General features: G+C 53.7%; 10 protein-coding genes across 10 annotated transcripts; 5 read left to right on the top strand and 5 right to left on the bottom strand.

Annotated features, from left to right (window-relative positions):
• Positions 1 to 64: 64 nt before the first annotated feature.
• ANK1_4 (Ankyrin-1) lies at positions 65 to 7,424 on the bottom strand (the record flags this gene model as incomplete). The annotated part of the gene is made up of 10 exons (XM_014686022.2): positions 65 to 543; positions 673 to 1,914; positions 1,964 to 2,065; positions 2,131 to 2,308; positions 2,368 to 5,984; positions 6,039 to 6,134; positions 6,193 to 6,427; positions 6,486 to 6,794; positions 6,856 to 7,129; positions 7,195 to 7,424. The coding sequence occupies 10 exons, from the start codon at positions 7,422 to 7,424 to the stop codon at positions 65 to 67; spliced, it is 6,762 nt and encodes a 2,253-aa protein (XP_014541508.2).
• Positions 7,425 to 8,655: 1,231 nt separating this feature from the next.
• TRK2_2 (Low-affinity potassium transport protein) lies at positions 8,656 to 10,592 on the top strand (the record flags this gene model as incomplete). The annotated part of the gene is made up of 2 exons (XM_014686021.1): positions 8,656 to 9,943; positions 10,009 to 10,592. 2 exons carry the CDS (start codon positions 8,656 to 8,658, stop codon positions 10,590 to 10,592), a joined length of 1,872 nt encoding a protein of 623 aa, XP_014541507.1.
• Positions 10,593 to 10,727: 135 nt separating this feature from the next.
• On the bottom strand, positions 10,728 to 12,419 carry G6M90_00g105170 (uncharacterized protein; the record flags this gene model as incomplete). Its single annotated transcript, XM_014686020.1, has 2 exons — positions 10,728 to 10,947; positions 11,011 to 12,419. The coding sequence occupies 2 exons, from the start codon at positions 12,417 to 12,419 to the stop codon at positions 10,728 to 10,730; spliced, it is 1,629 nt and encodes a 542-aa protein (XP_014541506.1).
• Positions 12,420 to 13,245: 826 nt separating this feature from the next.
• G6M90_00g105160 (uncharacterized protein) lies at positions 13,246 to 13,857 on the bottom strand (the record flags this gene model as incomplete). The annotated part of the gene is made up of 2 exons (XM_066131668.1): positions 13,246 to 13,720; positions 13,796 to 13,857. The coding sequence occupies 2 exons, from the start codon at positions 13,855 to 13,857 to the stop codon at positions 13,246 to 13,248; spliced, it is 537 nt and encodes a 178-aa protein (XP_065987774.1).
• Positions 13,858 to 13,877: 20 nt separating this feature from the next.
• On the bottom strand, positions 13,878 to 15,023 carry G6M90_00g105150 (uncharacterized protein; the record flags this gene model as incomplete). The annotated part of the gene is made up of 4 exons (XM_014686019.2): positions 13,878 to 14,535; positions 14,602 to 14,653; positions 14,721 to 14,726; positions 14,792 to 15,023. 4 exons carry the CDS (start codon positions 15,021 to 15,023, stop codon positions 13,878 to 13,880), a joined length of 948 nt encoding a protein of 315 aa, XP_014541505.2.
• An 861-nt stretch (positions 15,024 to 15,884) lies between these two features.
• On the top strand, positions 15,885 to 17,577 carry CTB5_2 (FAD-dependent monooxygenase CTB5; the record flags this gene model as incomplete). Its single annotated transcript, XM_014686018.2, has 3 exons — positions 15,885 to 16,358; positions 16,420 to 16,964; positions 17,079 to 17,577. The coding sequence occupies 3 exons, from the start codon at positions 15,885 to 15,887 to the stop codon at positions 17,575 to 17,577; spliced, it is 1,518 nt and encodes a 505-aa protein (XP_014541504.2).
• A 422-nt stretch (positions 17,578 to 17,999) lies between these two features.
• On the top strand, positions 18,000 to 19,441 carry G6M90_00g105130 (uncharacterized protein; the record flags this gene model as incomplete). The annotated part of the gene is made up of 3 exons (XM_066131667.1): positions 18,000 to 18,228; positions 18,364 to 18,499; positions 18,559 to 19,441. 3 exons carry the CDS (start codon positions 18,000 to 18,002, stop codon positions 19,439 to 19,441), a joined length of 1,248 nt encoding a protein of 415 aa, XP_065987708.1.
• Positions 19,442 to 20,622: 1,181 nt separating this feature from the next.
• Positions 20,623 to 21,284, top strand: G6M90_00g105120 (uncharacterized protein; the record flags this gene model as incomplete). Its single annotated transcript, XM_066131666.1, has 2 exons — positions 20,623 to 20,932; positions 21,016 to 21,284. 2 exons carry the CDS (start codon positions 20,623 to 20,625, stop codon positions 21,282 to 21,284), a joined length of 579 nt encoding a protein of 192 aa, XP_065987733.1.
• A 1,776-nt stretch (positions 21,285 to 23,060) lies between these two features.
• Positions 23,061 to 24,554, top strand: CTB5_1 (FAD-dependent monooxygenase CTB5; the record flags this gene model as incomplete). The annotated part of the gene is made up of 4 exons (XM_066131665.1): positions 23,061 to 23,465; positions 23,561 to 23,686; positions 23,744 to 23,973; positions 24,098 to 24,554. 4 exons carry the CDS (start codon positions 23,061 to 23,063, stop codon positions 24,552 to 24,554), a joined length of 1,218 nt encoding a protein of 405 aa, XP_065987650.1.
• Positions 24,555 to 24,624: 70 nt separating this feature from the next.
• TIC32_1 (Short-chain dehydrogenase TIC 32) lies at positions 24,625 to 25,830 on the bottom strand (the record flags this gene model as incomplete). Its single annotated transcript, XM_014686013.1, has 3 exons — positions 24,625 to 25,216; positions 25,300 to 25,511; positions 25,585 to 25,830. The coding sequence occupies 3 exons, from the start codon at positions 25,828 to 25,830 to the stop codon at positions 24,625 to 24,627; spliced, it is 1,050 nt and encodes a 349-aa protein (XP_014541499.1).
• Between the last annotated feature and the right edge of the window lie 13 nt (positions 25,831 to 25,843).

Genomic DNA, 25,843 nt, shown 5'->3' with positions numbered 1-25,843 from the left:
TGTAGCGTCATTAGGGTCAGCCTGGCAGATGAAGAAGGGCTCTACTAAGCCAGAGGGTGGAAGATTACGGCAGTCGCGGATGGCGGTCGCCCAGGGGAGCGTGGCCCTTTGTATTGATGAGATGTGTGAGGAGGGAGACATTACTACCATCCTTAAGCATGACGACGTACTCATTTACTTTGTTGCGTAAATACCACCATAGTTCGGCTTTTATAGCCAGGAGGAAGCGGTAGTGCTCGTGTGTTATGCCATTGAAGGAATCGGGCAAGGGGACTTTGTACGTCGGGCTAGTGGGCAACGGCTGTAGTCGTTGGATGCGAAGACATATAAGGCTGAGCTCGTTGAACAGGCGGGTGTAGTGGTGAAACACTCCAGGGCCATCGTCGGCAAGAGAGGCAGCGGCAAGTGCTTGAGCCACCAAGTTGTTGATAAGTGTTGTGTAATCAACGTTGGAGCACTTGCTTTGCCATTCTTCGTCAAGGTTTTGTTTGAGTCGAATAATGCAAGCGCTTAGCAAGTTATTAGAAGGGTCGAAGCTAGCGTCTGTCGATTATCCAAGTAATCCTTGAGAATTCTGAGGCTTGGAGACAAAGCTCCTCACGGAGTCATGGATGAAGCGAATGTTGTTTCCGTCTTGAATAGAGAGAAGACCACCACAACGGCGATTCATACGCCTAGTTGCCTTGAGTCTCCGCTCTTCGTGGTCCGATTCGCTCCTCTTCGGTTCATCGTATCCATATTTGGCATTGATGGCTACAAGCTCGCTTGGAGCTGCCTGGATAGAAATTTCGGGGTCAACAATATAGTCCTCGACTGCGATGCATAGTAAATCAATGTCCAACTGAAATGGCGCAATGGCGACAATGCGAAGAATCCTGGCCGCCTCCTTCTTGTAGTGTGACGGGATATCGTCCAACATTCTCTCATACAGAGTCTCCAGAAATTCGGGGGCATGCACAATTTGGTCGTTGAAATCCAAATCGTCTTTCAAGTGTTGAATCAATTTATCAACAGTGGGAGCTGTCTGAAGCATGACTCCCCAACAAAGGCGGATTACGTCCTCGACTAGTCCCTGGTTGACTTCTCCGTTTGCTAGTCGTTTCTCAACGTACTTGACGATATCTGAGCTTCTAAAGTGGTCCATCTGCTGCAGTGTTACCTCGCTGAAGCCGCCTGTCAGTAGTAGTCGTTGCTCAACGTCTCTGACAACATCTGAGCTGTTCAAGTCTTCCATCCGCAGCTGCGCCACCTCGCTGAACTCGGAGAAGAACACGCTGGAAGGTCGGCTGGAAAAGCATATCTTCAGATTTCGAAGCGGTCGGCGGCGAGATATGAACCGACATACTCTGTAAAGATAATTTGAATCATGCTCTGTTTTGGGCCCGCATTCGTCCAAGGCGTCAATAATGAGGATGAATCTGCTATCAGAAGCCACTTCCACAGTCTTTTCAAAAACCGACGACAAAGTTACCCATGACAAAGACGATCCGAGAAAATCTGTGCCGACGATGTCTCCGTCCCGGATGAGGAGATTGACAACATCGCCCCGTTCAATGCATATATGATGGAGAACGGACCGAAGCATATCACTCGCAGTCTTTTGACCTTGCAGCCGTCCGTTGAAGCAGAAGCCTGTAATTGATGTCTGATTCGCCATGGTGCCCGGTTGACTCCGAGCTCCAGAGGCTTGGATCAAATGGTGGTATAGCTCCGCCATCAAGACAGTCTTGCCGCTGCCGGTGTTGCCTCGAATCCAGAGATATGGACACTCGGGATCGTTTAGCCAGTCTATTATTTTGGAGTTCACCGGCTTTTTTGGGAAGCCGGATATAGAATTCAACAATGATGAGGCGACTGTGTCGGATGGTAAAAGGATATAGCCACTTGAATCTTTTTGCAGAGCGAAAATAATATCTGCCACCATATCAGTAATTTATTTTGCCATAGACCGATGGTCACACACCTTTTTCAGAATACTTGGGCTGGCACAGCTGTGAGAATGAGGCTTGAGGAGACGTTGTCTTGGAGACGTAATTGTAGCCGTCTTGGTGGTCTGGTAGGTCTACTATAAAATATTAGACCCCCTAATACAAATTGGATATTGGGGTCATGGGCATCGCCGTCACTCACCTGAAATGTGGCTCTCTGATTGCTTCTCACGAATCAGGACTTCATGGAGAAACTCGACGATTTTTTCGTAGACAACATCGTCAGTGCACGATAGTCTGGGGAGACTCCCGTGATCCTTGTCGACGCTCACATTTTCCGCATTAGGTAGTTTACAGTCTATGCCTTCTAGAGGCGTGAACTTTGAAAGGTTAGTAGACTGTCTCCTAAGCAGCCAAGTAGGAATTAAAGGCCCTTTACCTGTCCCAATGTTTCTGTAATGGAGAGCATCTTGATGTGTAAACGTCGACATATTCCTCCAAAGTCCAAATCAAGTTTATTGTATGCCTCAGTCTGCTCTGGATGGGCAAATCCTAGTTTGGTTCGTCCTCTCAATGAATTGTTCTGCCCAGGGTCGAGGCGATTGTCAATGGCCGATTGTACTAGCCTCTGAACCGCATCATTGCATGAATTTTCGTCCAACTCTTGGTGTGGAGTACCCAAAAACACGAGCCCTTTGATAGTTCTGAGGCAAGAGTCATTCTTCCGGACTGCAGCAGCGAGCGCTGCTTTCACTACCAGACCACCGAGGCTGTGGCTGACGAATACCAGCGGCATGGTTTTTCCAGATTTGGAAGAGAGTTCTGGAGCATACACTGTGCTGCGGACAAAGTCTAAGAGTTTCGTCCCAAGCTCACTACAATTTGCTGCGCCCGAGAAATCTGTTAGTTCAAGCTGGCGGTCCCAGAAGAAGACTCGGGCTTGTAACTCGCTCTTCGGGTGGTATTTCGTAGGCCACATCCATGAAGCCGACTCATCGGACCACGTCTTGGTAGGAGATTCGTAATATCCATGAACGAATACAACGTTAATTTTACTTTGCAGCTCTGGGACAAACTTTCCCTGGTTGATCACAGTACGCATGGTGGTGATCTGGAATGCCTCATGGTATTGCTGGATTATTCGTGTAATTTCCTGGTTTTCTTGAGCTAGTTCTAATAGCTCTTCGACGCCGTCAAGGTGGGTGACAGATTTAAGCAACAGCTGTACCTTTGCAACTGATCCATTCCTCACTGCGATATGTAGCGGTGTCATGCCTTCGGAATCTTTGGCGTACGGGTTGGCTTGCCGCCGTAGGAGAGTAAAAACGACCTCCAATGAAGGGTTAGGCGATTCGCAGGCAAAGTGTAGCGGTGTTTGCTCCTCGTTTGTAGTAACATCGGTGAAAACCCCGGACGCCAATAGTTCATCAACTACACCGGTCCAACCTCCAAATGCGGCAAGATGAAGTGGCGTGATTCCCTTGTCGTCTTGAGCCTCGGGGTTTCCCCCCTTGGACAAAAGAAGCTGAACCACGTCTGTTGCTCCGATGGACGAAGCGACATGCATTGGTGTTCGATTTAGTTTGTCAGTGAAACTGGGGGGAAAGCCTTGTTTCAAGACAGCCAATACTGTAGTTGGTGAGACGCCTTCGCAGGCCATGAACAGTGGAATTTGGCCTCGCTCATCTTGGTTTAATGTTGCCGTGACAAGAAGTTTGACCATCTCGTGGTGGCCGCGCTCAACAGCCCAGTGTATGGGACGCATACCAAATGCATCAGTGGCGCAGAATAGTGAGGCGTGGTGGATGAGTTCCTGTACCAAATCCGTGTTGCCTATTGAGGCAGCAATATGGTAAACAGAAGGCTTCCGTGGATCATCTTTGTCAATATAATGGCAGCGTGCTCCATCATCAAGGAGATCTGCAACCAACTCCACGTCGTTTCGGCGGACAGCAAGAGCAATTAATTGCTGAAAGGAATCCTTTGACAATTTTTTGTGCTCAACGGCGTTTTTTGCAATGCCTCGTACTGTCCCCCAGTCACATTTACCCATTTTGTCTATCCCTATAGCCTCGCGGATCCAATCAGGAAGAAGAAGCTGCTCCGCGTCATGTCTTGATTTTGCCCAAGCTTTGTAATTCTCAATGGTTCTGCCGTATTGATCACTTGAGGCACTTTCCCGTCCGTGCCTTTGAAAGACGGCCTGCGCCTTAGATCCGGAATTCACAACGGCACATCGTTGTTCTAGGGACAGATTCATATCCCTGCGCGGCAGTTGCCCTGGTGCTAGGAAATAGAAAAATTCCAAAACCTTCGCCAAGTCGTGAGCAGTGAGTATACAAGGTATGGACAAGGCAGAGACCGGTGGAAGCCGAGCCGGGGAGAACCCGTGGATAAGATCGCGAACCTCGGCGTTATCCCAGAGTCTCGCCAACGGAACCAAAACCTGCATCGACTCGTGTTGTATCCACTGATCAGATGATTGGGCTACGAAGAGGTGCTTGGACCAGTATCTTAAGGGGTAACTGAAGTTTTCGACTGGCAGCGTGTACCTCTGACTCTCCAGGTCGTATGTCATCTGGCTGCTTCCTTGTATCAGATCTTGGAGCAACGTAAGACATGCGATTCCAATATGATAATGAAGGTGGAATCTGAGATGTCTGTCAGACAATTTCTGCTGGAGGAAAGTCTTGAGATCGGGGTGAAAGAGGGTCAGTGTGCCGTTGGAAATTCTGACCAGTCCGAGAAGCTTCGATTCTAAAGGATGGACTCCTTGCATTGTGTCAGTTTCGGGGAAAGGCTTGCTCGCATTTCTCTCATCCGACAGAGTAGTGTCCGTCTTATAACCTTCACCACACCAAGATGCAAACTCTGATGGAGAGGGAACCAAGGCATTTGCCTCGGCGAGATTCAGGGGCCGCTCTGCCACCGCAATCAAGAAAAGCAGACTCATGTGCCTCCATCCGCGAAGTACGATCAAATGATCAAATGCCCAGCGATAAAGCTTATCAATCTCAGTTTCTGGTTCTAGATCCCCCGCACGGCACTCTTCCAAGGTGGCAGTGAATGCTTTCAAGTCATCAAGTGAGGATAGTCCGCCTAGGATTTGACGAGCCAGACTTACAGCCAGGTGGGACCACATACATATAGAACGAATTGTCCCAGCCAGTAACATCAACTCGTTTTTCCAAGACGGAATCACTCTGCACTTCTCGTGCGCGGAATGGAAGAGAATATCGAGGTTTTCATCTGGTTGAAGAACAGGTTCGAAGTTACGTAGCGTGTCCAGAGCCACGATGTGCTTCAAAGAATGTATCTGAGCAGTATCGCAGCTCAGGCAGACTTTAACCTGCTTGCTTCTCATTGTCTCAATTAACTCAAGGAAACGCTGAAATAGAGACTTGGATATCTCTGAGGAGTCGTCCAGACCGTCAATGACCATGATGACCTCGCCAACTAGCTCGTCGTGGAAAATCGATATCAGTATCTCAATAAGTTCCGGGACAGTGAAGGGGCTGATGAGAAGGTCCTTGCTGCTCAATCCACGGGTCGACTCGGTCTCTCCTGATAAGGTATCTAGATCAGGGCACATCTTTTTCGAATCCTCGTCATATGCGGTCCAAGTTTGCTCATCCCACTCTGGCCAACTTGGTCTCGCACGACCAAAAACACGATGATTCGGGAAGTGACGAACCAGGACAGGCATAATCTCGAGAAACTGGAGTAGGAATTGGTTCAGCATCTGAACAATGACATCATCCGAGCCTAGAGTATTTCTATAGAAGTAGCTCAGCACACATCTTCGAGGGGTATCTTCGAGGTCCTCTTCCTTCTCCACACCAAGGAAGTGAGCTATTCGGTATGCGAGCGTCGATTTCCCCGATCCTCTGGGTCCTCGGATAATAAGCAGACTATCGGAGTCGAGCCATTCCTTGAAGCCATGACTGTTTACTACCCATTCGGTTTTGCTCAGCGTGTCTCGGCTGCGCATAGAAAGATCATCTGTGATATACGACTGCGGGAAGGCCAAAAGTCTCTTTAATCGGCGCAGCTTGACTGCGTGCCATATTAGGAGTTGAATGAAAATCTTGGCATTAAATGAAGGCTTACCAGTGGGCGCGAATTGATACATGATGGATTGCGGTGTTAGAGTGGCATTATCATCCTGGTCACTTGGCTTTTGTAGAGTTTTCGAAGACAAAAGATCTGTAGACGAGTTCAGTCATGGTTCTCAACTCTCGTAAAGAAATCATGCCAGCAGTACCTTGGACAGCAAATACAGTACTCAGCTCCATCCTAGACGGCAGAAGCGCGACTGGGGTGTTGGAGATGGACACATCGAGGTTCCCGGGAACAGAAAGGATGGCTTGGATGGCATTGCTAAGCATTCGATAACCGGGATCGAGGCGACTTTCGAATTGACACATGGTGATATGGTTCCCTGGGAGTGTCTCGCGCGTCTCGCACGGATGATGAAGCCCATTCTCGAAGCTCGTGACCTGTTTTTGCCTATCAGTACTGGTTATGAAGGGAAGTTTTGCCTGAGATTTGAGATACCAGAGTAGGCAAACTGCCTCCGGATGCTTCGTGCTGTTCAAAAAATGAGAAGATGCGCATCTTGGTTGCCTCAAGAACCGGGTAGAACTTTGACAAGACGTCGACGGCCGCTCTCACGGCAACAGCGTCCAAGTTGGCAGAAGATTCGGGGAACGTGCCAGCTACTTTGTGAACTCTTTGTAAGATGGGCTGCCACCCGCCCACAGATACGGACCTGTGCGGTGTACCAAGGAAGATGACGCCTCTCATGGAATGGAGAATGCTTCCGCCGATTAAGTCTTCGGAGTCTTGCATACATTTAATACACGCCTATTAAAGTGTTTGGTGAGAAACATGGCAAGTTGGGAGTAGAAGAGACATGGCAACGTACTGCTTTAAGCAGGAAGCCAGCGAGACTGTGTGCGATAAATATTATCGGCTTTCCCCCGTAGTCACCTTGTCGGGCATTTCCGAGCACGCGTACTAGGTTGCTGGCCGTCTTTTCTATATCCTCAACACCAAAATGCGTCCATATCTTGGTGTCATGATTGAACAACAACACTCGGGCTCCTGGGAAGTCATCGACGACGTAGTCCGGCCAGAACACGTCTCCGCATCTCCAAGTATCGTATCTATCCGCACCATGCGAGTGCAGAAAGACAAGACTGCGATATGCACTGTCAGCTCCAGTCGCGTGGTTTCTTGGGTTGCCATTTCAGACTCATCTTACTCAAAGTCAAAGTGTTGCTTTCGAGAGCGGGATTCAATGTAGACTCTGCTATCCGCGTGAGGGTGTATTTTCATGCTCGACTCGGCGTCATCGAGAAAGAAGGTCTCGATCGACATGTCTCTCCCCAACTCTTTCGGTGCGAATGAAGCTCCCGTTCCCAAAACATCAGTGTCGAAGCTCTGGGAACTGGACTGCATCATCGAGTTCCGAGTAACGGGACGAGGGTCCATCTTTCGCAATTATGACAAATCGTTGCCTTCACGGTGGTTGTAGACTGCGGTCGCCTGCCAGGCTGAGAATGGGAGTGGCTTCGCAACCCGCTAAATACTGGGTAGACGTGAAACATGACGGATAGAACAATGAATGACATGATGTAAGCTCTTTGAAGCTGTGTCGGACCAGGTCTGCGCACCGAATGAACAACGAGTGCGGCAGCTCGAGACAAAGGAATCGGTGGGGTCATTTGCGTCAGGTTCTGAACCTTTGTTGATGTGAGAGGCGATCATTTCCCGCACTACGGAGCAAGCAGTCAAGATATTGGAGCGAACAGTCAATGAAGTCGTCTCGCTGGCGGGCTGCACAGGGCCACCACAATACACGTCCATCATCCACTCGATCGGTCAGTGTGCCACCACATGTATACTCCGTAGAGAGGAGGATACAACCAAACATAAAAGTGGTCGCTGGTGCTACGTCCTGTATAGGACGATGGTTGCGATCCAAAGTGTACATGATCTCGGTCTTTTGGTAGTTTGGGTTGTCGAAAAGGATCTTTGGAGTTCACACAATAGAAAGGTCCCGCCCCCCGGGGAAACACCTACGTGTGGAATTATATTCAAATACGGGGTAACTTTTTTGGTCTATTGGGAAATAGGCGAGTCTGCGGTGGAAGTCCAGGCATCTGTGAAATTGGCAATATCTCACGTCGGCGAGTTGTGATACCAAGTCGCTGCGGCCGACATCGGCATTGGGTAACTGTCTTGACTGGCAACGAGACATGCATCAATGTGAAGTGTCAACTTGAGCGAAGTGCATCGGCGTCGGCCCAAAGGGCCATATGACCCGTCATCACTCCCATCGCTAGGCCCGAGCATGGTTGCACAGGTCTGACCATGCATTGCCGTGCGGACATGGTTCATGACGCGACTGAAACAATTTTGAGCTTTAGGGTAGGTTAAGTTGACGAATCAAACATTGAATGGACCAATTGACGGCTGGCTGGCCGGTGGGGCCGCGGCGGCACACCAGAGCAGGGGCGGCAGATGCTGGTCTGACGGCTGCTTCCGTCTGCTGCCAGTCGACCAGTAATCTCACGGGAAGAGTCGTGCTGGTCTCATTCAAGTGCCATTTCGTTGATGATGGAAAATTTCAGAAGCCAGCATCGCCGACCTTTTAAGCAGCCCGTGCCCGCCACGGCCCTCGAGGAGATGAGTGAGTGCCAGACAGGCCAGTTCAATGAAAATGAGTCTCCGAAACGCGCAGCACGGCACATGCGCGCTCTTGGCTGCGGCTTGGCGGCGCGTCTCCCGCCTTGGCAGCCACCACGTCAACTTCGTCTCTCTCCACTACGCCTACTTCATCTTCGTCTCCTTGTTCAGCTCCGTCGTGTTTTGGCTGCTGTCGGCGCCAAAACTCTCCGTCGCTTATGTTGACAGCCTGTTCATGGTCGTGTCCGGCGTCACGGAAACCGGTCTCAACACCGTCGACCTCAGCAAACTGACGACGGCACAACAGGTCCTGCTCTGCTTGCTGATGATCTGTGGCAGTGCCGTATGGGTTTCAATATGGCTTGTTTCCGCGAGAAAACGCTCATTTCGCCGGCTTCTAGCTCGAAATGGCCTGTCTCGGCCTCCATTGGACCGTCGACAGGGCGTCCATGTACCCTATCCTGGCGCCTACCAGAATGCCTCGGACAGTGAAGCCCGTGAGGCAAAAGCGACCGAGGGCGATGCAGAGCCGTTCGAGGGACTGTCGGTACAGGCATCCCGTCTCAGTCCTCCTGCACCTCTGGGGAGCCGCAACAGACGTTTGCTCAACCCTGGCTCTGAACAAGCGCTTGGCGAACCCTTGGAGGAACCTACGCCCAACCCTCTAGCGTTCCTGACAAGCAAGAACATGGGACGAAACGGCGATTTCATCAACCTGACTGCCGAAGAGAGGATCCAAGTCAGTAGCATCGAGTACAAAGCCCTTCAACTACTCTCTCTCGTTGTTCCGCTGTATTTTACCCTCTGGCAAGTCCTTGGCTGCCTCGGCCTGGGAGCTTGGATTGCCACAAACCAACCGCGCCCGGCTTTGGAAAACGGCATCAATCCATGGTGGCTCGGCATATTCAACGGCGTCTCTGCCTTCAACAACTCCGGCATGTCGCTGCTCGACGCCAACATGGTGCCGTTTCAGGCGGCCTACTATGTCTTGGTGACCATGGGCCTTTTAATTCTGGCCGGGAATACAGCCTACCCGATATTTCTTCGGTTCCTCCTTTGGTCTGTGTTAAAGGTCCTGCATGTCTTCCCTGAAGGACCCCTTGTCACTGAATGGCGGTCGACCCTCGAATACATCCTGCGCTATCCTCGCCGTGTCTACACAAACTTGTTTCCTACGCAGCACACCTGGTGGCTTGCCTTCATGGTACTTATGCTTAATGGAATAGACTGGGCGGCATTTGAGCTTCTCAACATCGGAAACCCCGTCATCTCTGCCATACCCTTTGGACCGCGCATCATGGACGGGCTCTTCCAGGCTGTCGGTGAGTCACTTCCTTCTGTCCCATGGGATTTATTCTCCACGGTTGCTAACCAATACTGCCTACAGCGGTCCGATCGGGAGGCTTTTACATTGTCCCCATTGCCAAGACACACATTGGCCTTCAAGTGCTCTATGTCATCATGATGTACATTTCCGTTTACCCAGTCATCATCACCATGCGCAACTCCAACGTGTATGAGGAGCGCTCCCTGGGACTATTTGCCGTCGAGTCAACCAAAGACGAGGAATACGTCGATACATACGCCAAGGCTCTCAGGTCGTTGAGAACAAGGCGGCTGTTCATCTCGCAGCAAATTAGGGGTCAGCTGGCCGATGACATTTGGTTGCTCGCACTGGCCACATTCATCATCACCGTCATCGAAGCGCCGCATTTTGCCGAAGATCCAGTATCATATAGTGTTTTCAACATTATATTTGAGATTATATCCGCATACGGCTGCGTTGGAATATCCGTCGGCTCACCCGGTGCCAATTACAGTTTTTGTGGCGGTTGGCGCGCCGGCAGTAAGCTGGTGGTTTGCCTTGTCATGTTGAGAGGCCGGCATAGAACACTGCCCGCCAGTCTGGATTATGCGGTACGTCCTGCCGGAAAGAACATACAACAAGAGGTACTCGAGGAGCATCATTAGCGCGGCGTTGAAGCATTTAGATTTACATTGATAGAGCATTATACTTTAGATACCTCATAGAATATGTTTATTCTTCATCATCTTGGAAATTGTTTCGGCACTCAGTTCGCTTCTGAATACACATCCAGTGCGCAATCAGGTTTGTGAGAATATGGCACCAAGCTCTCGAAGCTCGCTATATCTCGCATCCTTCTCAATCGCGACATCCATCTTACTCGTCAGCACCTTGACCTCGTCGACGGTTCTTGTACCAAAGTCAAAGTCCTCACCACCACCAACAAACGCAACCAGTATCTTGACCCATGTATCCAACATTTTGCGCTCCTCATCTGTCGGAAGCTGATTGATGGAATAACTGCGCTAATTAGAACTCACGGTCTTCACATCGACGCGCACAGGGGTAAAGTCAACAACTTACTTCCACAAGGGCCCGTCCATGGCGTGACTAACGCCGTACTCCATCGGCGCAACCGTCTCGTCAATGAAGCTCAATCTATAATCAATTCGATACCGCCAAATATCCCTCGTCGTGAGCCCATGTCTGCTCAGCGCGTCAACCAGATACCTACTCGACGCTCGAACTTGTCCATCCGCAATAATTCTACCAAACGCGTCCTTCCAATCCCTAATGTCACTCGACTTTGGGAGCGAGTACTGTCCGAGAATCTTGGCCGTCGCCGCAGGGGAGTAGTAATTCGCCGCCTGGAGCCGCAACGATTCCACAGTCGGTTCCGTCGGCCCATTAAACTGCGCGTACAGCGTCTCCTCATTAGCAACTTCTCCTATGAGCAGCTTCATCCCCCGCGACGCAAACGCCTCCGCAAACGCCTCCGACTGCAGGTACTCGACCATGCCAGCGTGGAAAAACAGCCCGTCCGTCACAGGGCGAAAGGTATGGCTCTTCAAGTGGCGGATGCATCGCACGAGGTCTGCCTCACTCGTGGCCCGAAGCCGCGCGAGCCTCTGCGCCGGCGACGACGAGAGCGGGATACCAAAGTGCTCACAGACCTCGTCGAACTGCGCCTCGGCGTCCTGCACAGTCTTTGGCTGCGCGGGAATCGCATTCGACGACATCCACGCGCGGCGGAACAGCTTTCCTGCACGTGGATTGCGATGCCGTCGGAAGTCATGTAGAATCTGCGCCTCGACGCCGTACGCACCCGCGCTCCTGCCCGCAATCGTCATGTTGCCCACGTCCCCCCCAAACGCGGCAATGTTGTCGTGCACCCATTCCAGGGCGAGCCTCTGGTCCCACAGGCCAAAGTTGCCTGCGGCCTCGCCGCCGCTCTCCTCCAGCAGGGCGCCCGAGGACAAGAAGCCGAATACGTTGAGGCGGTAGCTCACGGCTACGACGATGGCGTTCAGGCCCCCCGTGGAAATCAGCTCGGTCGGGTCGCTGGCTGCGTCGTGGCAGGCGTCGCCGACCTGGAACCACCCGCCGTGCAGCCATACCATGACGGGCCATTTTGCTGTCGCGGCTGCGTCGGCGGGAACCGGGGTCCATATGTTGACGTACAGGCAGTCTTCTGTGCCCTTGACTCCGTCATTCGCAGAGTTGACTTGCCCCGTGGCCAGGTCGCGGTCCTCCTGTGCCGCGGGGGGACGCAGCTCCGTGGCGTTGAATGGCTGGTCGGCAGGGGAGTATGTGAATGACGGAGGGAGAGGGCGAGGTTTGCGCCATCGATGCTGGCCGGTGGGAGGCAGCGCGTAGGGCACGGCGGCATAGCGACGAGCTTTGTTGTCGTACTGCAGGCCTGTGATGCTGCCGCGGGGGCCGAGGTCGACGGTGTGTTGTTGAGTAGTGTACGAGAGTGTGTTTCCCATCATGATGTGTGTGCTAGGTATGGCGGCGATGGTTTCTAACTGTGTGCTTTCGGTACGGCGGCATATATATGTGAATACTGCTCGCCAAGTCGGGTATTGAAGAGAGACCGAAGTCGGTTTCGGAGGTCAGATTAGAACCCGACCTTCCGAGGTTTCTGGCTCGACGGGTGCGGGGAGCAAGGCGGAGGTGGAGTTGGAGTTCCGTCGAGGTTCCGATTCGGAGATGGCCGGCGAGGTTCCAGCCGGGCTGGAGGCCCGAAGCGGCTGTAGTGCGCCGGGACAAGACGGGAAAATTGGCAGACCTCAGTGCTGCGTTTGGCGCGTTGTCTTGATGACACTCCACAGCTGAATCTTGGCCACATTGTAACAACCGTGACTGTCTGGATAAATTCCCGAAGCATGGTAACTTGGTTTCCAACTGCTGCCGTCACATGTGCTGCCAGCCACATAAAAGATAGCTTCGCAACTCTTCAAAAATCGAGGTTGTTTTTCTATACGCTTCAAACTAGAGCTATAAAACTAACCCCACCGCTACATTTTCCTTCGCCAATTCCGGAAGCGTAGCCAAAACTAGGAAGAGAAAATGCTGTGAATCCGGTATCCCTTGCGGCCCAAGCAACTAGCATGCGGAGTAACAGCCTATCGCACCAAAAAATGGGCGTGGCCACGGTTGACATGTATTGACATGGATGTGTTCAATGTTAGTACCCCCTATCCTGTGCGGCACAGCCATCACCACTCCAAAAAGCCTGATCCGAGAGTACTCGCACTACTTTCGTCCCTACATTCTGCAAACTCCGGCTTGGGAGTTAGTCTGACATTGAAATCATCACAGAAGCGTGGCTACAAAGATCGTCACGGAGAAGCGGGCAATGAACCGTCCGCTACACATGGTCTTGCCGCCGCCAAACGGCCGGAACGAGGGACTACGAGGCAGGTTCTTGTTGTTTCGCCAGCGCTCGGTGCGGAACTGGTGCGTGGCGTCGCCGAATATGCCCTCGTCGAAATGCAGCAGTCGATGCGGCACAAGGATACGGCTGCCCTTGCGCATGCGCTTCCCGCCAATGACGGTATCTCGTGTGACGAACCGGACCGACGCTGACCAGCCCGACATGCGCAGCGTCTCGTGCCAGACGGCATCGACCTCGGGACACCTGGCTGCGTCTTGGATCACGGACGGGTCGGCAAGGTCGGGTCCGCGAAATGCCGGCGCGGTTTCCCTACGGTAGGCGGCTAGCAGCTCGGGGTTGTGGAGGAGATATGTCAGGACCCAGAAGGCTGTTTTGCGGGTGTTCGTGTTGATGCTGCGAGAGGCCTGTAGTCAGTTTCTGGCTCTTATCCCAGTGTAACCTTCAAGCTTGAACGGAGGGCGGGCGTACGCGAGATACAGGTGGAATAGGATAATGGCGAGGTTTTCTCCTTGGACGCCCACGGCCCTCATCTCATCTTCCATGGCATTGACTAGCCAAGCCGCATCCCCGCTCTCTCCTTCTGCGGCACCTGCAGGTATTTATCGAGCGAGGCGATGACCCGAGCCCTAGGAACGGACATGTCCGAAGACAGAAAGCCCGGGTATTGGTAGAGCATCTTCCAGATGAGTTCATCGAACAGCAAAAATACCGATGGAAGTGTGGGATCGATCCTCGCCAACATCTCTCCGAAGTAGATGTCCTGGCCGAGCTGGATAACGTATTTCGAACACCACTGATAGAGCGGCACTTCGACACTCTCGCGGCCTGACGAAGTGGCCGTGGGCTTCGCGCAGATTTCTTTGGGGTGCACATGGCAATTCAGCCATTTCTGCACGTTTGCCTGCAGAACAGCCAGATTGGCGCCTGGGTGTAGTTGATGCGCGTGCATAACAGAGGCCAAGCGACCGATGGACTCGCCCCGTGGGTTGGGGAAGCCGGCTTTATCGACGGGCAGGGCCATGAACACAGCCTTGATGGCCTCTCCGTCGTTGCCATTGTTTCTCATGAGGCCCTGCACAAAGTCGTCAAAGGAAACAGCCTCGGTGTTTCGGTACACTTCGTCCGACTGCTTGACTTGGGTGACGACGTAGAAAGTCTTTCCAAACACCATCAGAGCGGACAGCTCCCGGGAGGTACCAAAGTATGACCTTTGGGGCTATTGGTAAGCTTTTTCTGCTGGTAGTGACTGTTTTCGTCGAGCGCACTCATCATACCTGGCTCTGACGAGTAGGCCGTTTGAGTCCTGGAAAAATGCACGGGCATGACCTGGGCGGAGAGAGTTAGACCACGTCGACGGGACGGATGGAATTTACGAATCCTCAGGTCTGCTGACCCAAGACTATTGAGTGACGTGGTTAGTGCTTCTGTCGCTTTTCCAAGTTGACTTCCTTGTTGGACGCTCACCTGGTATCCAGTATGGGAACTCTTTGGGGAGGTCTGGATATAGCCAAGGCAACACGGTAAACCGCCATAATCGCCATAGCACCAGTGTAGAGAGTACAAACGCTGCAGGAAGTATCGCGGTCGAGACTACGTTGGGCAGGCGTACGGCGTGGTGGGCGGCGTGCAGGAGACCGGCAGAGTCGCTGGGAGACTCGTCGCCCAAGTAGGGTGTGGAATTGGCCGACATGGACATGATTTACGAGAATAGCACAGAAAGATTGATTTGGTAGGAAAGATGAGAATATGGCGGGTATCAAGAATACTTTTTATAAATGGCGGAGACTCGGCCAGCGTCGGGAAGAGCCCTCCTGCAGGGACGTACAAATGTTGTCGTAAGTCGTTGCATTTATTGCACGATATCGAGCCACCCTTGACCCTTTATACCGCCGAATCCATGCAACTAGTTCTACGTAATGACGGATTACCTTTCTGCTTTTAACCTTGGATATCATGTCTAGTAGGATGGATATGACTAAAGCCCGTTCAATTAAGCATGACAAGCTTATAGACACGGGGCACTTTGCGTATTTATCCGCTCCCATTACAATCTCTCACAAGAAGCTGCTCAATGCAGTATGCTTTAATGCGTTGTATCTTGGAATGGTGACGAAAGCAAGCGGACAGTATCTCATGATTGGCTGCAGGCAGGATGACCACAACAGATATGGAGGCGGCATCGTGCATTGTAAGATTCCATGACACGAAGCATTGCCATCCGGTCAAGGGGACATATGTACGTAAGACTGCACTGTCGCGTAGAATACTCCGTACTGCATATCTCAATTCATGTCAGAAGGCTTGCGCCCCGTACACTCCGGTGGTTTGGTATTGCTTTTGGGGACCGGTGAGTACCAGCAGCAGCACGGAAATTGAAGCGGCCAGGAATACCTGTCCACAATCTATAAATATTTCGGCTCCCCTTTTGCTAACCACAGATAAATACTTTGCCGAGAGACATCGCTGGAGGTGTAATGCGAAGAACCAATGAATTGTACAATACAGAGTTTGCAGCCGCAATATTATCAACTATAATCCAGGACGTCTTAGACTTGGCATGTTCAATACAACCTGCACCGCCGTCATCTGCGTGAGTCTCTCAAGTCAACCCTTCATCACTCCTCACCGCAAGCCGGGCAAGGGGTCTAATGCTTGGGGTGGTTCTCAATCCCTGCAGTATCTTGCCTTGTCCAGGGTACTTGGGAATAAAGTATCGTTCCCAGGAAGCGCAGCCTACACAGCATTGCTGGGGTCATATTTCTCACAGCCAGAGGCAGCCGTCCGTCCACACTGCATCGTCTCGCCCCAATCTGCGCGAGATGTATCCAAAGCCGTGATCGTGCTCACAACAGTGGCCACAAATAACTATGACGGTGATGATCTCAACCGCCCACCCACGCCAGGCTGTCATTTCGCGGTACGGTCAGGTGGACACGCCAGCTTTGCAGGTGCGGCCAACATCCACAGCGGCGTCACCATTGACCTCAGCGGCCTCAATGCCATCACGATTAGCAGTCGGGATTTTGTGTCTGTTGGCGCTGGCACAACCTGGGGCGAGATATACTCGCAGCTCGACGCCCGAGGGTTGACAGTGGGTGGGGGTCGCGCATCCCGTGGGGGTCGGCGGTTTGTCTGTCGGTGGGGGCATTTCGTACCTGGGGCCCCGCGTGGGGTGGACGTGCGACACCATCATCAATTTCGAGGTGGTGCTTGCCAACGGCTCCATCGTCAACGCCAACCACCACCAGCATGCGGACCTCTTGTGGGCGCTTCGCGGCGGCTCCAACAACTTTGGCATTGTCACCAGCGTCGACTTGCGCGTGTTTGAGCAGGGCCAGCTCTGGGGCGGCTTTGTCGACAGACCCTTTTCCACCATCGACGACCAGGTGGTTGCCTTGTCCGACTTCAGCAACCCGGCAACCTACGACGACTATGCGTCCTTGCTCGCCACCTTTGCCTATTCGGGGAAACAGGATGTCAAGGTCATCGTCAACAACATGGAGTACACCAGGCCGGTGGTGAATCCACCAGTGTACCATGCCTTGTCAGAGCTGCCCTCCCTGTCCAACACGCAGCGAATAACCAACATGTCAGATCTGGCGGCGGAGACAGAATCGAGGGATATCAAGGACTTCAGGTATGATTCCTCTCCAGTTTGATGATCCCTGTCCACACACGCTCTTGTCGTCTCACCTGTTTTCCCACTTTCCCACCAACCGCTGCGAGACTGACTGCTGATGGGATGGGGGAGCGGATCCAGGCAGGCAACGGCCACCGTCACCATTCAGTCTTGTGTCGAGGCCATCAATGCGACTGTGAGGGCATGGAATGCCCTCGTACCATCAGTACGCCAAATCCCGGGGCTCGTGTGGGCAGTCACAATGGATCCCATCCCTCCAACACTCTACGCGCGGCACGCTATGGCCAATGCCCTCGGGCTGGCCAACCGTGGCGACAAGTCCCTGATCATCGTCATGGCGACCGCGACCTGGTCCAATGCTGCAGACGACGAAGCCGTCAACATGGCGATGAAGAAGCTGATTGCAACCACTGAGCACAATGTGGGCCGGATGGGCAAGCTGGACCCCTTCATCTACATCAACTATGCGGCACGATGGCAGAACCCCATCGCCAGCTACGGGCCGGCCAGCGTGGACAAGCTGCTCGAGACGCAGCGCAAGTACGACCAGTCCCTCGACGTGTTTTTACTCGCATGGTCCCTGGTGGATTCAAGCTTGCCCACTCCGTGACACGGTGAGTGAGGGCTATTGGGACAAAGTACGGAGTACGGAGTAGTTGCAGTACATATTCACTCCGTGCGGTGCATGTACAACTCTCCAGAACGAATTGGCCAGATGGGTTACAAAGTACGTCCAATGTTCGTACTTCCCTTTCAAGTTAGCCAGTTGCGAGTATAAAAGTATGAGACATTTGCGGGCTGCGCCGAGCCAGACAAGCATCAATTGCCGCCACGTACTTGGCTAATCACCTTTCCTCTCAAATTTGCGCCAATGATTGTTTCAATACTCTTCTCGTCGATTCTCACCTACCTGGCGTGGACTCTTATTCGACTCGAGTCCAACATGCACAGGGCTCGCGCTCTGGACGTCCCTATTGTCAGGATCCCGTTCGGCGTCAACAGCTACACCTGGGCCATTCTACAACCGTTCGTATGGAACCTTCTCAACTTCCTGCCCGTGCCGTGGAGCTCATACCCCGACTTTGTACGATATTCGCACCGCACTTGGCACTTTCTGGAGAAGAGCCGCCCTACCGCAACTCTGGGGCCGGCCTGGTGCTCGTGTCACCAGAAGAAATCAGCCTGCACATTGCCGATCCGGACATGATTGGCGAGATTTTTGCAAGATGGCGTGACTTTGTGCGTCCAGTGCAAAAATACCGTGAGCCTTCTTCCATCCCTTGGCCCCCAACCCCTGGCCTAACTTGTCTCGATGTATCTCTGGCAAGAGGCCGATATCCACGCCGACATCGACGGACGTCGGCCCGATGGTGCTAACAATGGACTGCTGCACTAGGCATGCTGGCTATCTACGGGCCATCTATCTTTACCGTAGGGTTGGATGACTGGCCCCGCCATCGCAAGGCCGTCGTGGGCCCGTTCAACGACGACTTGATGTCTTTGGTGTGGAGGGAGACGTTGTGTCACACGCGGTAAGTGGATTTGCTGAGGTGGCTGGTTGCAAGCTGAGGTTAACTCAGGCCGGAGATAGATCGATGCTTCACGCTTGGACCACTCAATTTCGTGGCGATATCCCGAGTTTTGAAAATGACTTGCGAGCACTCACATTCAATGTGCTCGGTGCGACAGCCTTCCATGAGCGTCCCCAGTCACAGGCCGATACCAGACCGAAGGACTCGGAGAAAATCGCGGAGGACTACCAGGATACCTTGCGAACTGTTCTCGACAATTCTATCTTGTTGATGTTAATTCCCTATCACCGTCTCAGAGGGACTATTACTCCCAGACATCTTGCTAGAGTTGGACTCGCAGCCGAGTCATTTAGGTCTATCCTGCTAAAGGTTCTCCGAGAGGAGACAGCTGCTCTTGGCAGTGATGGCTCCAAGCAAAATGGCTTATTGAAACCCCTCGTCCGTGCCCTGAAGCCAGATACTCGCGAGCAAGCCAAAAATAGTGCAGCCCCGGTATCTGCCAAGGCCAAGAAGACTGGCCTTTCTGTTGACGAGATCCTTGGAAACAACTTTGTCATTAATTTTGCAGGCCATGATACCGTGCGTCTTACGCTAAATTTTACCCTTGCTCTCCTAACAGTACATCCAGACGTACAAGAATGGATCTACCAGGAAATCAAGATGTTCTCCGGGGGACACCCGAATGATGAGTGGCACTACGACATGTTCCCCAAGCTCAAACGCTGCCAGGCTGTGCTACTTGAGACGCTCCGCATCTTCCCCCCAAATACTGGCATACCTAAAACTGCGTCCCACACGGCGCCGAGTCTCCGGCTCGGGGATCAACTTCTCGTCACCCCCCCCGGGGACCGAGGTCTTCCCGTTGCTGATCGGTGTCCAGACGGACGCCAGGTACTGGGACGACCCATATATCTGGCGACCATCTCGCTGGATTTTGCATGACGACAAGGGAGACGAGGGGCTACTTCCCCTGGTCGGAGGGCCCCCAGATCTGCGTTGGCAAGAAATTTTCACTGGTTGAAGGCGTGGCAGTGTTGGCTTGTTTGTTACAGGAGCATCGCTTGCTTGTGCAGGTGGAAGCAGGCGAAACGCAGGAACAGGCCAGGCATCGAGTCCGCAACTGCATAGACGACGTCAATTATAATCTGCTGCTTAGGATGAACCATCCTGAGCGGGTCAGGTTGGAGTGTGTCCCAATCCAAACCGAAATCCGGGCCTAGATTAATTTCATATTTGGCTTTCTCGACCCTCTGGTTCGACACATCCATTGTATCTGCCAGTTCGTGACTGGGAGCCGCCGGGTAAAGCCCCCTTGGCCTTAGATTTGCCGCCTTTCAACTTGAGCTACAGAATGAGGCCGTCAATCATGTCCGCCATCCCTGTCCTGCGTTGGGACTCCGGAGTACTGCAGCGTATAAAATGAAGCACAGTGTGTGGATTCTGCCACAAGTTATTCTTGGCCAAACTCACCGTGAAGCAGTGTAACTTGGCTTGCAACCGGTACAGCCTGGTTCACACACAAAACACCAGCCTTTGGGAGCCGAATTGGCCAAAGTACGGAGTAATAGGGTGGTATCTGCCATGCATTCCTGTTCAGCCCAGTTTGCGAGTGTCCCCGTATGTGCTATACACTTCATACTGTCAGTTGCAGCCTTGAGAGGCTTGTCTTACTTTTAATGACGCTACCTGTTTCTTATTCTGCAGACAACTTCCATTATTTCCTAGATATGTACTCCTACCTCCAGCCCTCACTGAGTATGGTTCCTGCCAGGGCGATGTTTCTGCCGAATCCCTGTCTTACAGCTCCTGGTGCATGGAAACGAGTGCTTGGGGGCTAAATATTTTCCGAATGTGTGAATTTGTAGAGCATTTTCTGCAGTGCTCGATGGTGTGGTCATTGGAAGAATATTGGCTATGCTGGGGAAAACACCAAGTTGATTCTTCCACAGCTCCATAAACGTATCCATGCGATAGTTAAGCTCCAAAAGCCCCTCCATCCACATTGGATGGGAGTGAAACGAGGCTTTTCTCCAAGCTGATCTGCTAGACAACTAGCCGGATTACGCCAAAACTGGTCCAACCTCTTCGTCTGTGGTCCTTGGTTAGAGAAGGAGCATGTCAAGATGAATTCGACAAATCATCTTTGCAAGATACTGGCAGGGAGACCGCCCGGCGGCAAGTACAATTTCATTGATCCTCCCAGTCTGGGACCGACTGTCATCGCCGTTGGCACTACGCTGCTGGTCATTTCGATCGCCTTCACGGGTGGGCGGCTGTTTATCAATCGCAGCAAGTTGCACTCTGCCGACTGTGAGACCCTAGCCCTAGGAGAATTCTGGACCAGGAAACGTGCAGTAGCTTACTGGCATACAGAAGACATCACATTGGTGGCGTGCCTGTTGAACATTGCCTACACTGGCGTCATCATTGCGCGTAAGACACGACGTTGTGCCATGTTGCTTTTTGTTTGAACCGTCTCGCCTCAGCAGTACTGACGGAAAACCTCATCTGGGCAGAGCATGATTCCTTCCGCCACGCCCGGGACGTTCCTGTGTGTTTTTACACCGGGCGCTTCCTTCAGCTCCCCTTCATCCAGACGGTGCTGTTCTCGCCCGTGCTCTTCTTCTCAAAAGCGGCCATCTTCTTGCTCTACCGACAGCTCTTTGCGACGGGCAGACGACTCAAGCTCGCCATCAACCTTGGCCTTGTCATCACCTTGCTCGTGTACCTGTCCAACATCCCACTGGCCGCCGTGTACGCGGCACCCGATCCTGGCAAGCCATGATCCTCGCTCCTCGTCAAGCTGCAGACCAAGGGCCAGAGGTTCTCCCTGGCTGGCGCTGTGCAGAGCGCTGTTGGAACAGTGATTGACCTGTACATAATCTTTCTTCCCATGCCCATTTTCCTCGGCCTCCACCTGCCGCTGAAGCAACGACTACTCCAGATCGTGTGCGTCTTTTCTATTGCACTTCGGTACGTCTGATCCCCGAAGCCCTCTGATTTGAGAACGCATTGGCCAACTCTCCTTTGCCCTGCAGCGGAGTGGCGGCTATAGCGTTGTGTCGCTTTACGCGAAGACGCAGCTCCTCTCGTCTGACGAATTGTCGTGGCTCGGCGCCAGGGCATCTACCTTCTTTAAGTCCCTGCGCTCTCGCCTGCAGTGTAGTCGTCGCGCCGGCACCGGCATGGGGAAGACTACATCGCCCAAGTTGAGTTTGTCTACGAGCAGCAGCAGCAGCAGCAGAACCGTGGCCAATTTGGTGGCGGCAGTGACGAGTCAAAACAGATCCTTGATTATGAAATGACTGACACACAGCCGCTCAAAGCTACGGGTCGGATTGGCATCGCCAGTCCAACCACGTGCGTGAGGACAGGCCGGCTCAACAATGGGTGTCAGCGGGAGGTAGAACCGACCATGCACGTCGGTGAATTTGTAATACATTGTGTATACAGCCGCTGATGATAGAAACTACTGCATACGTCTGCCCATGGCGGGATATGGCTTCCTTTCATTTTCTACCCTGTTTGTTGACCAGTTCCTGCACGGCAAGGTGTCCGGGACGATGAACATGAGCTTGTGCCAGGCAAAGTACCGGGACATGCCAAGAGAATAAGCGGTGTTTGCGAGGTTGTGTTGCACCAGACTGCACAGTACACTCGGAAGAAGTCCGGTGTGTTGTGTATGAAGCTGCAGCCACGCCGTTGGAAAAACTGGTGCGCCTTGATGCCGTCAGCTGTCGTACGCCGGAAACAAGGGTCAAGGGACTCGAGGCTCTCCCTTTCCGGTTGCATAGCCAAGACCAACTGTGGATGTTCAAATGTTATCAATATTTTCTTCGCCCCCACCATCGAGACACTGTATCTTCTGGCACACCACGGCAATCCCACGCAACACATGTACATACATATAGTGCTGGCCCTTGCCATGTGTGTATGGCACCAGACGAGACCCTGCGCAAAGACCCCCATCCCAGATTGGCAGGCGAATACTCCGTACACCAGACGGCAGAAAGACAGCCACTGAGCACAGTGCAGTTTGAGGACGAAGGATCAACTAATTGAAGGCACAATGCCGACACGCCCGCCGCCACGCGCGTTTCATGGAGTGGAAGAAGGCGAGCGCGAGACAGTTGAAGGCGGAAAGAGAAGGCCGAAAGGCCGAGTGACAAAATTACATGCCACATGATTCTGGACGGATAAAAACATGAATGCCCCCGTTGAGCCCATCACGGTCCATTGCGACGCCCGGATATGCAGGCGCCAGTCTACACGAGAGCTCGGAACCAACACAAGCTGCAGCTGGGTGCACCTCGAGCGCTCATGTCTGTTCATAATCCGTCACCTATGTACATAACGGAGGGTCACATTGAGTACAGGCGGCGCAGTTTCCTGGCCCAACAAGATGATGGACACGTTGAGTCTCCGTCGTGTGTGTGTAAGGTTCTTTCTGCATCAGTCCCCCAGTCCTCTGCGCCCTTTCACAGGGTTTACTTGACGCCTTTTTTCCCTTTTGCTCCTGTCTCTCTCTCTCTTGGCTTTTGAGCTGACGGTTTTTTTCGCAATGGAAAAGACCTGTGCAGCCTTGCAGGCCGCCCTCGGTTCCGACAAGGTCCTGTTTCCGGGAAGCGACGCATACGCCGCAGCGCTTACGTCGTATTTTAGCCCGCAAGTCTCGGGCCTCCATCCCCAGTGCTTCGTCACGCCCAGGTCGCCCCGCGATGTATCCTGCGTGATTGAGACCATGAGAGCCACCGGAGGCGAGTTTGCCATACGGGGCGGCGGGCACCAGTGGTTCCGAGGCGCGACCAGTTGCTCCGGAGTCACAGTCGACATGCGCGGCCTCGACTCGGTCGTCATCAGCGGCGACAGGTCGAGCGTGACTGTCGGCGCGGGCGCGACATGGGACGCCGTCTACGAGACGCTGGATGTGCTGGGCTTCAGCGCCGCGGGCGGCCGTGTTGCCGGCGTCGGCGTGGCAGGGCTCGCTGCCGGCGGCGGCATCTCAAGTGCTCCTACTTTGGCCCGCGGGAGGGCTGGACCTAGGGCTGGACCTGCAATCAGGTCATTTTGTTCGAGGTTGTTCTCGCCGACGGCTCCGTTGTCGAGGCCAGCGAGCAGCAAAACTCGGACCTGTGGCTGGCGCTCCGCGGCGGGTGCAACATCTTTGGCATCATTACTAGCCTCGATGTCAAGACGTTTGAACAGGGCCTGCTGTGGTCGAGTCTTACGCTGAGCCCGCTCTAGGCCGTCGACCAGCAAGCCCGCGTGTATGCCGAGCTTATGGATCCGGCCAAGTATGACGAGAATGCGTCGTTCCTCTTTGGCTGGTCTTTCAACAGCACGCACAAATTGAGCGTTGCCCTGAACCTGCTCATCTACACCAAGCCCAACGGCAACGAGGTCCCCCAGGTGCCGCCTTTTACCAACCGGTCCCCGACCTGCCGACAATCCCGTACCCTGCGGCCGGCGCCACCGTGGCCAACATGTCGACACTCGCCAGACAAGGCGTCTCACTGCAGCCGCCACAAGCGGCCCGGTATGCAACTCTTCATCTGTCATGTTGAATACCGAGTCGGCTAACGGGCGGTAACGATACAGCTACCTCTCGACAACGGTGACCTTTGCGCCTACAGAGGCCATGATCCGCGCCACGTTCGACGCCTACAACGCCAGCTTGCCGTCGGTACAGGACATCGCAGGCATCAGTTGGAACATCAACCTGGAGGCGCTGCCGCCGCAGCTGTACGCGCTGGGGCTGGCAGACCGGTCCGGGCGGCTCGCCGTGTGTCTCTTGTCGCCTGCGTGGTCTCGTGCCGGCGACGACGACAAGGTATACGCGGCGGCGCGCACGCTCATGGAGGAGATTAACTGTAGAGCAAGGGACCTCGGGGCACACGACCCGTACATCTACATGAACTACGCGGCGCCGGGGCAGGAAGTGATTGCGAGCTACGGGCAGGCGAGCGTGGCACAGCTGCAGCACGTCAGGGCAAGGGTTGATCCCCACGGCCTCTTCACCCATCAGGTTCCCGGGGGGTTCAAGATTCCCCAGTGATGGAAGTTAGACGCGCAAGGTAGCCACGGTTCCGTCAATACTACAGATACTACATGCCGTCAAATGTTTATCATTGCCAATCGCCGAGAATGGTCTCGCCCCCCACCAGCCGGGTATACTTTACCGATTCCGCCCAGACCAACGCGCGCTTCTGGGCGTCCCTCGCCTCGGGGTTCGTCTCCATCGGCTCCCTGCCGTTGTAGTAGACCGCCTTCGCGCCGGGCCGGGCGTCTGCGTTCGCTCCGCCCAAGAGGCCCGCGACGTGCAGGACATCGGCCCCGGAGCGCTGCGGCGTCCGTACGGGCCCGCGGGGGAACAGCAGCGCGACGGCGGGCAACACGGCGCCAAAGAGGATCACGCGCATGGCCCACGGCGCGAGGCGCGTGATGCTCGTCACCATGGTGCCCGGGTCGACGCCGACGACGCGCAGGTTCCCGAGGCGGGCGTCGGCGTCGGCGCGCCGCTGCAGCTCAAACATCATCATGAGCAGGCACAGCTTGGACGCGCCGTAGCGCCGGAGCCCGCTGCGGAACGAAGGGTCTTCCTTGGCCGAGCCCCAGGTGCCCTTTGCCACGGCCTCGACGCTGGCCTCGTCGCTGCCAATGATCTGCTTGTACTTGCCTTCAAACGCCTTGCTGCGGTCGTTGCGCTTATCACTAGGGCTGCAGCGTGGGACCCTCGGTTAGCCTTATAAATATCAAGTATGTTTTTTGTTTCTCTTGTTCGGAGGGGGTTGGACGCTTACTCGTGCATCTGGCTTCCAATAACAATAATAGTGCCGGCTTCCTTGTCCATGCTCTGGAGAAGCAGGAGCGTGAGCAGCCAGTGTCCGAGGTAGTTGGCTGCAAAGGTGACGTCGAACCCGTCACTCGTCCACGTCTGCTTGCCAAAGTCGAGCAGGCCAGCGTTGAGGATGAGGGCGCGGATGGGCGGGATCTGGCCGGCAGACACGCGGCTCTATGGAACAGCCCGCGGCGTGAGACAGTAGCAAGACGTGAGGGCGTTTGGAATCATTCGGATGGGGACTCACATTGATGTGCTGTGCGACTTGGCGAACGTTGGCGAGGTTGGTCAAGTCCAGAGAGGCCACCTCTTGCTTGTGCGACGGTGAGCCTCGCGAAAGGGCCGCGGCGAGCGCCGGCGCTGCGGACGCGTCTCGCACGATGTATATACCGTGATGGCCTAGCAACTCGGGCCTGGAAGCTATATGCTCTGCTATTGCACTTCCCAGACCGCCGTTGGCGCCGGTGACGATGATGGTTCCTTTGCCCGCCATTGTGCTGGCGACT

This window comes from Metarhizium brunneum, chromosome 6 (assembly GCF_013426205.1).
Source record: "Metarhizium brunneum chromosome 6, complete sequence".
NCBI lineage: Eukaryota > Fungi > Ascomycota > Sordariomycetes > Hypocreales > Clavicipitaceae > Metarhizium > Metarhizium brunneum.
This window is presented reverse-complemented; position numbering and strand designations above follow the sequence as displayed.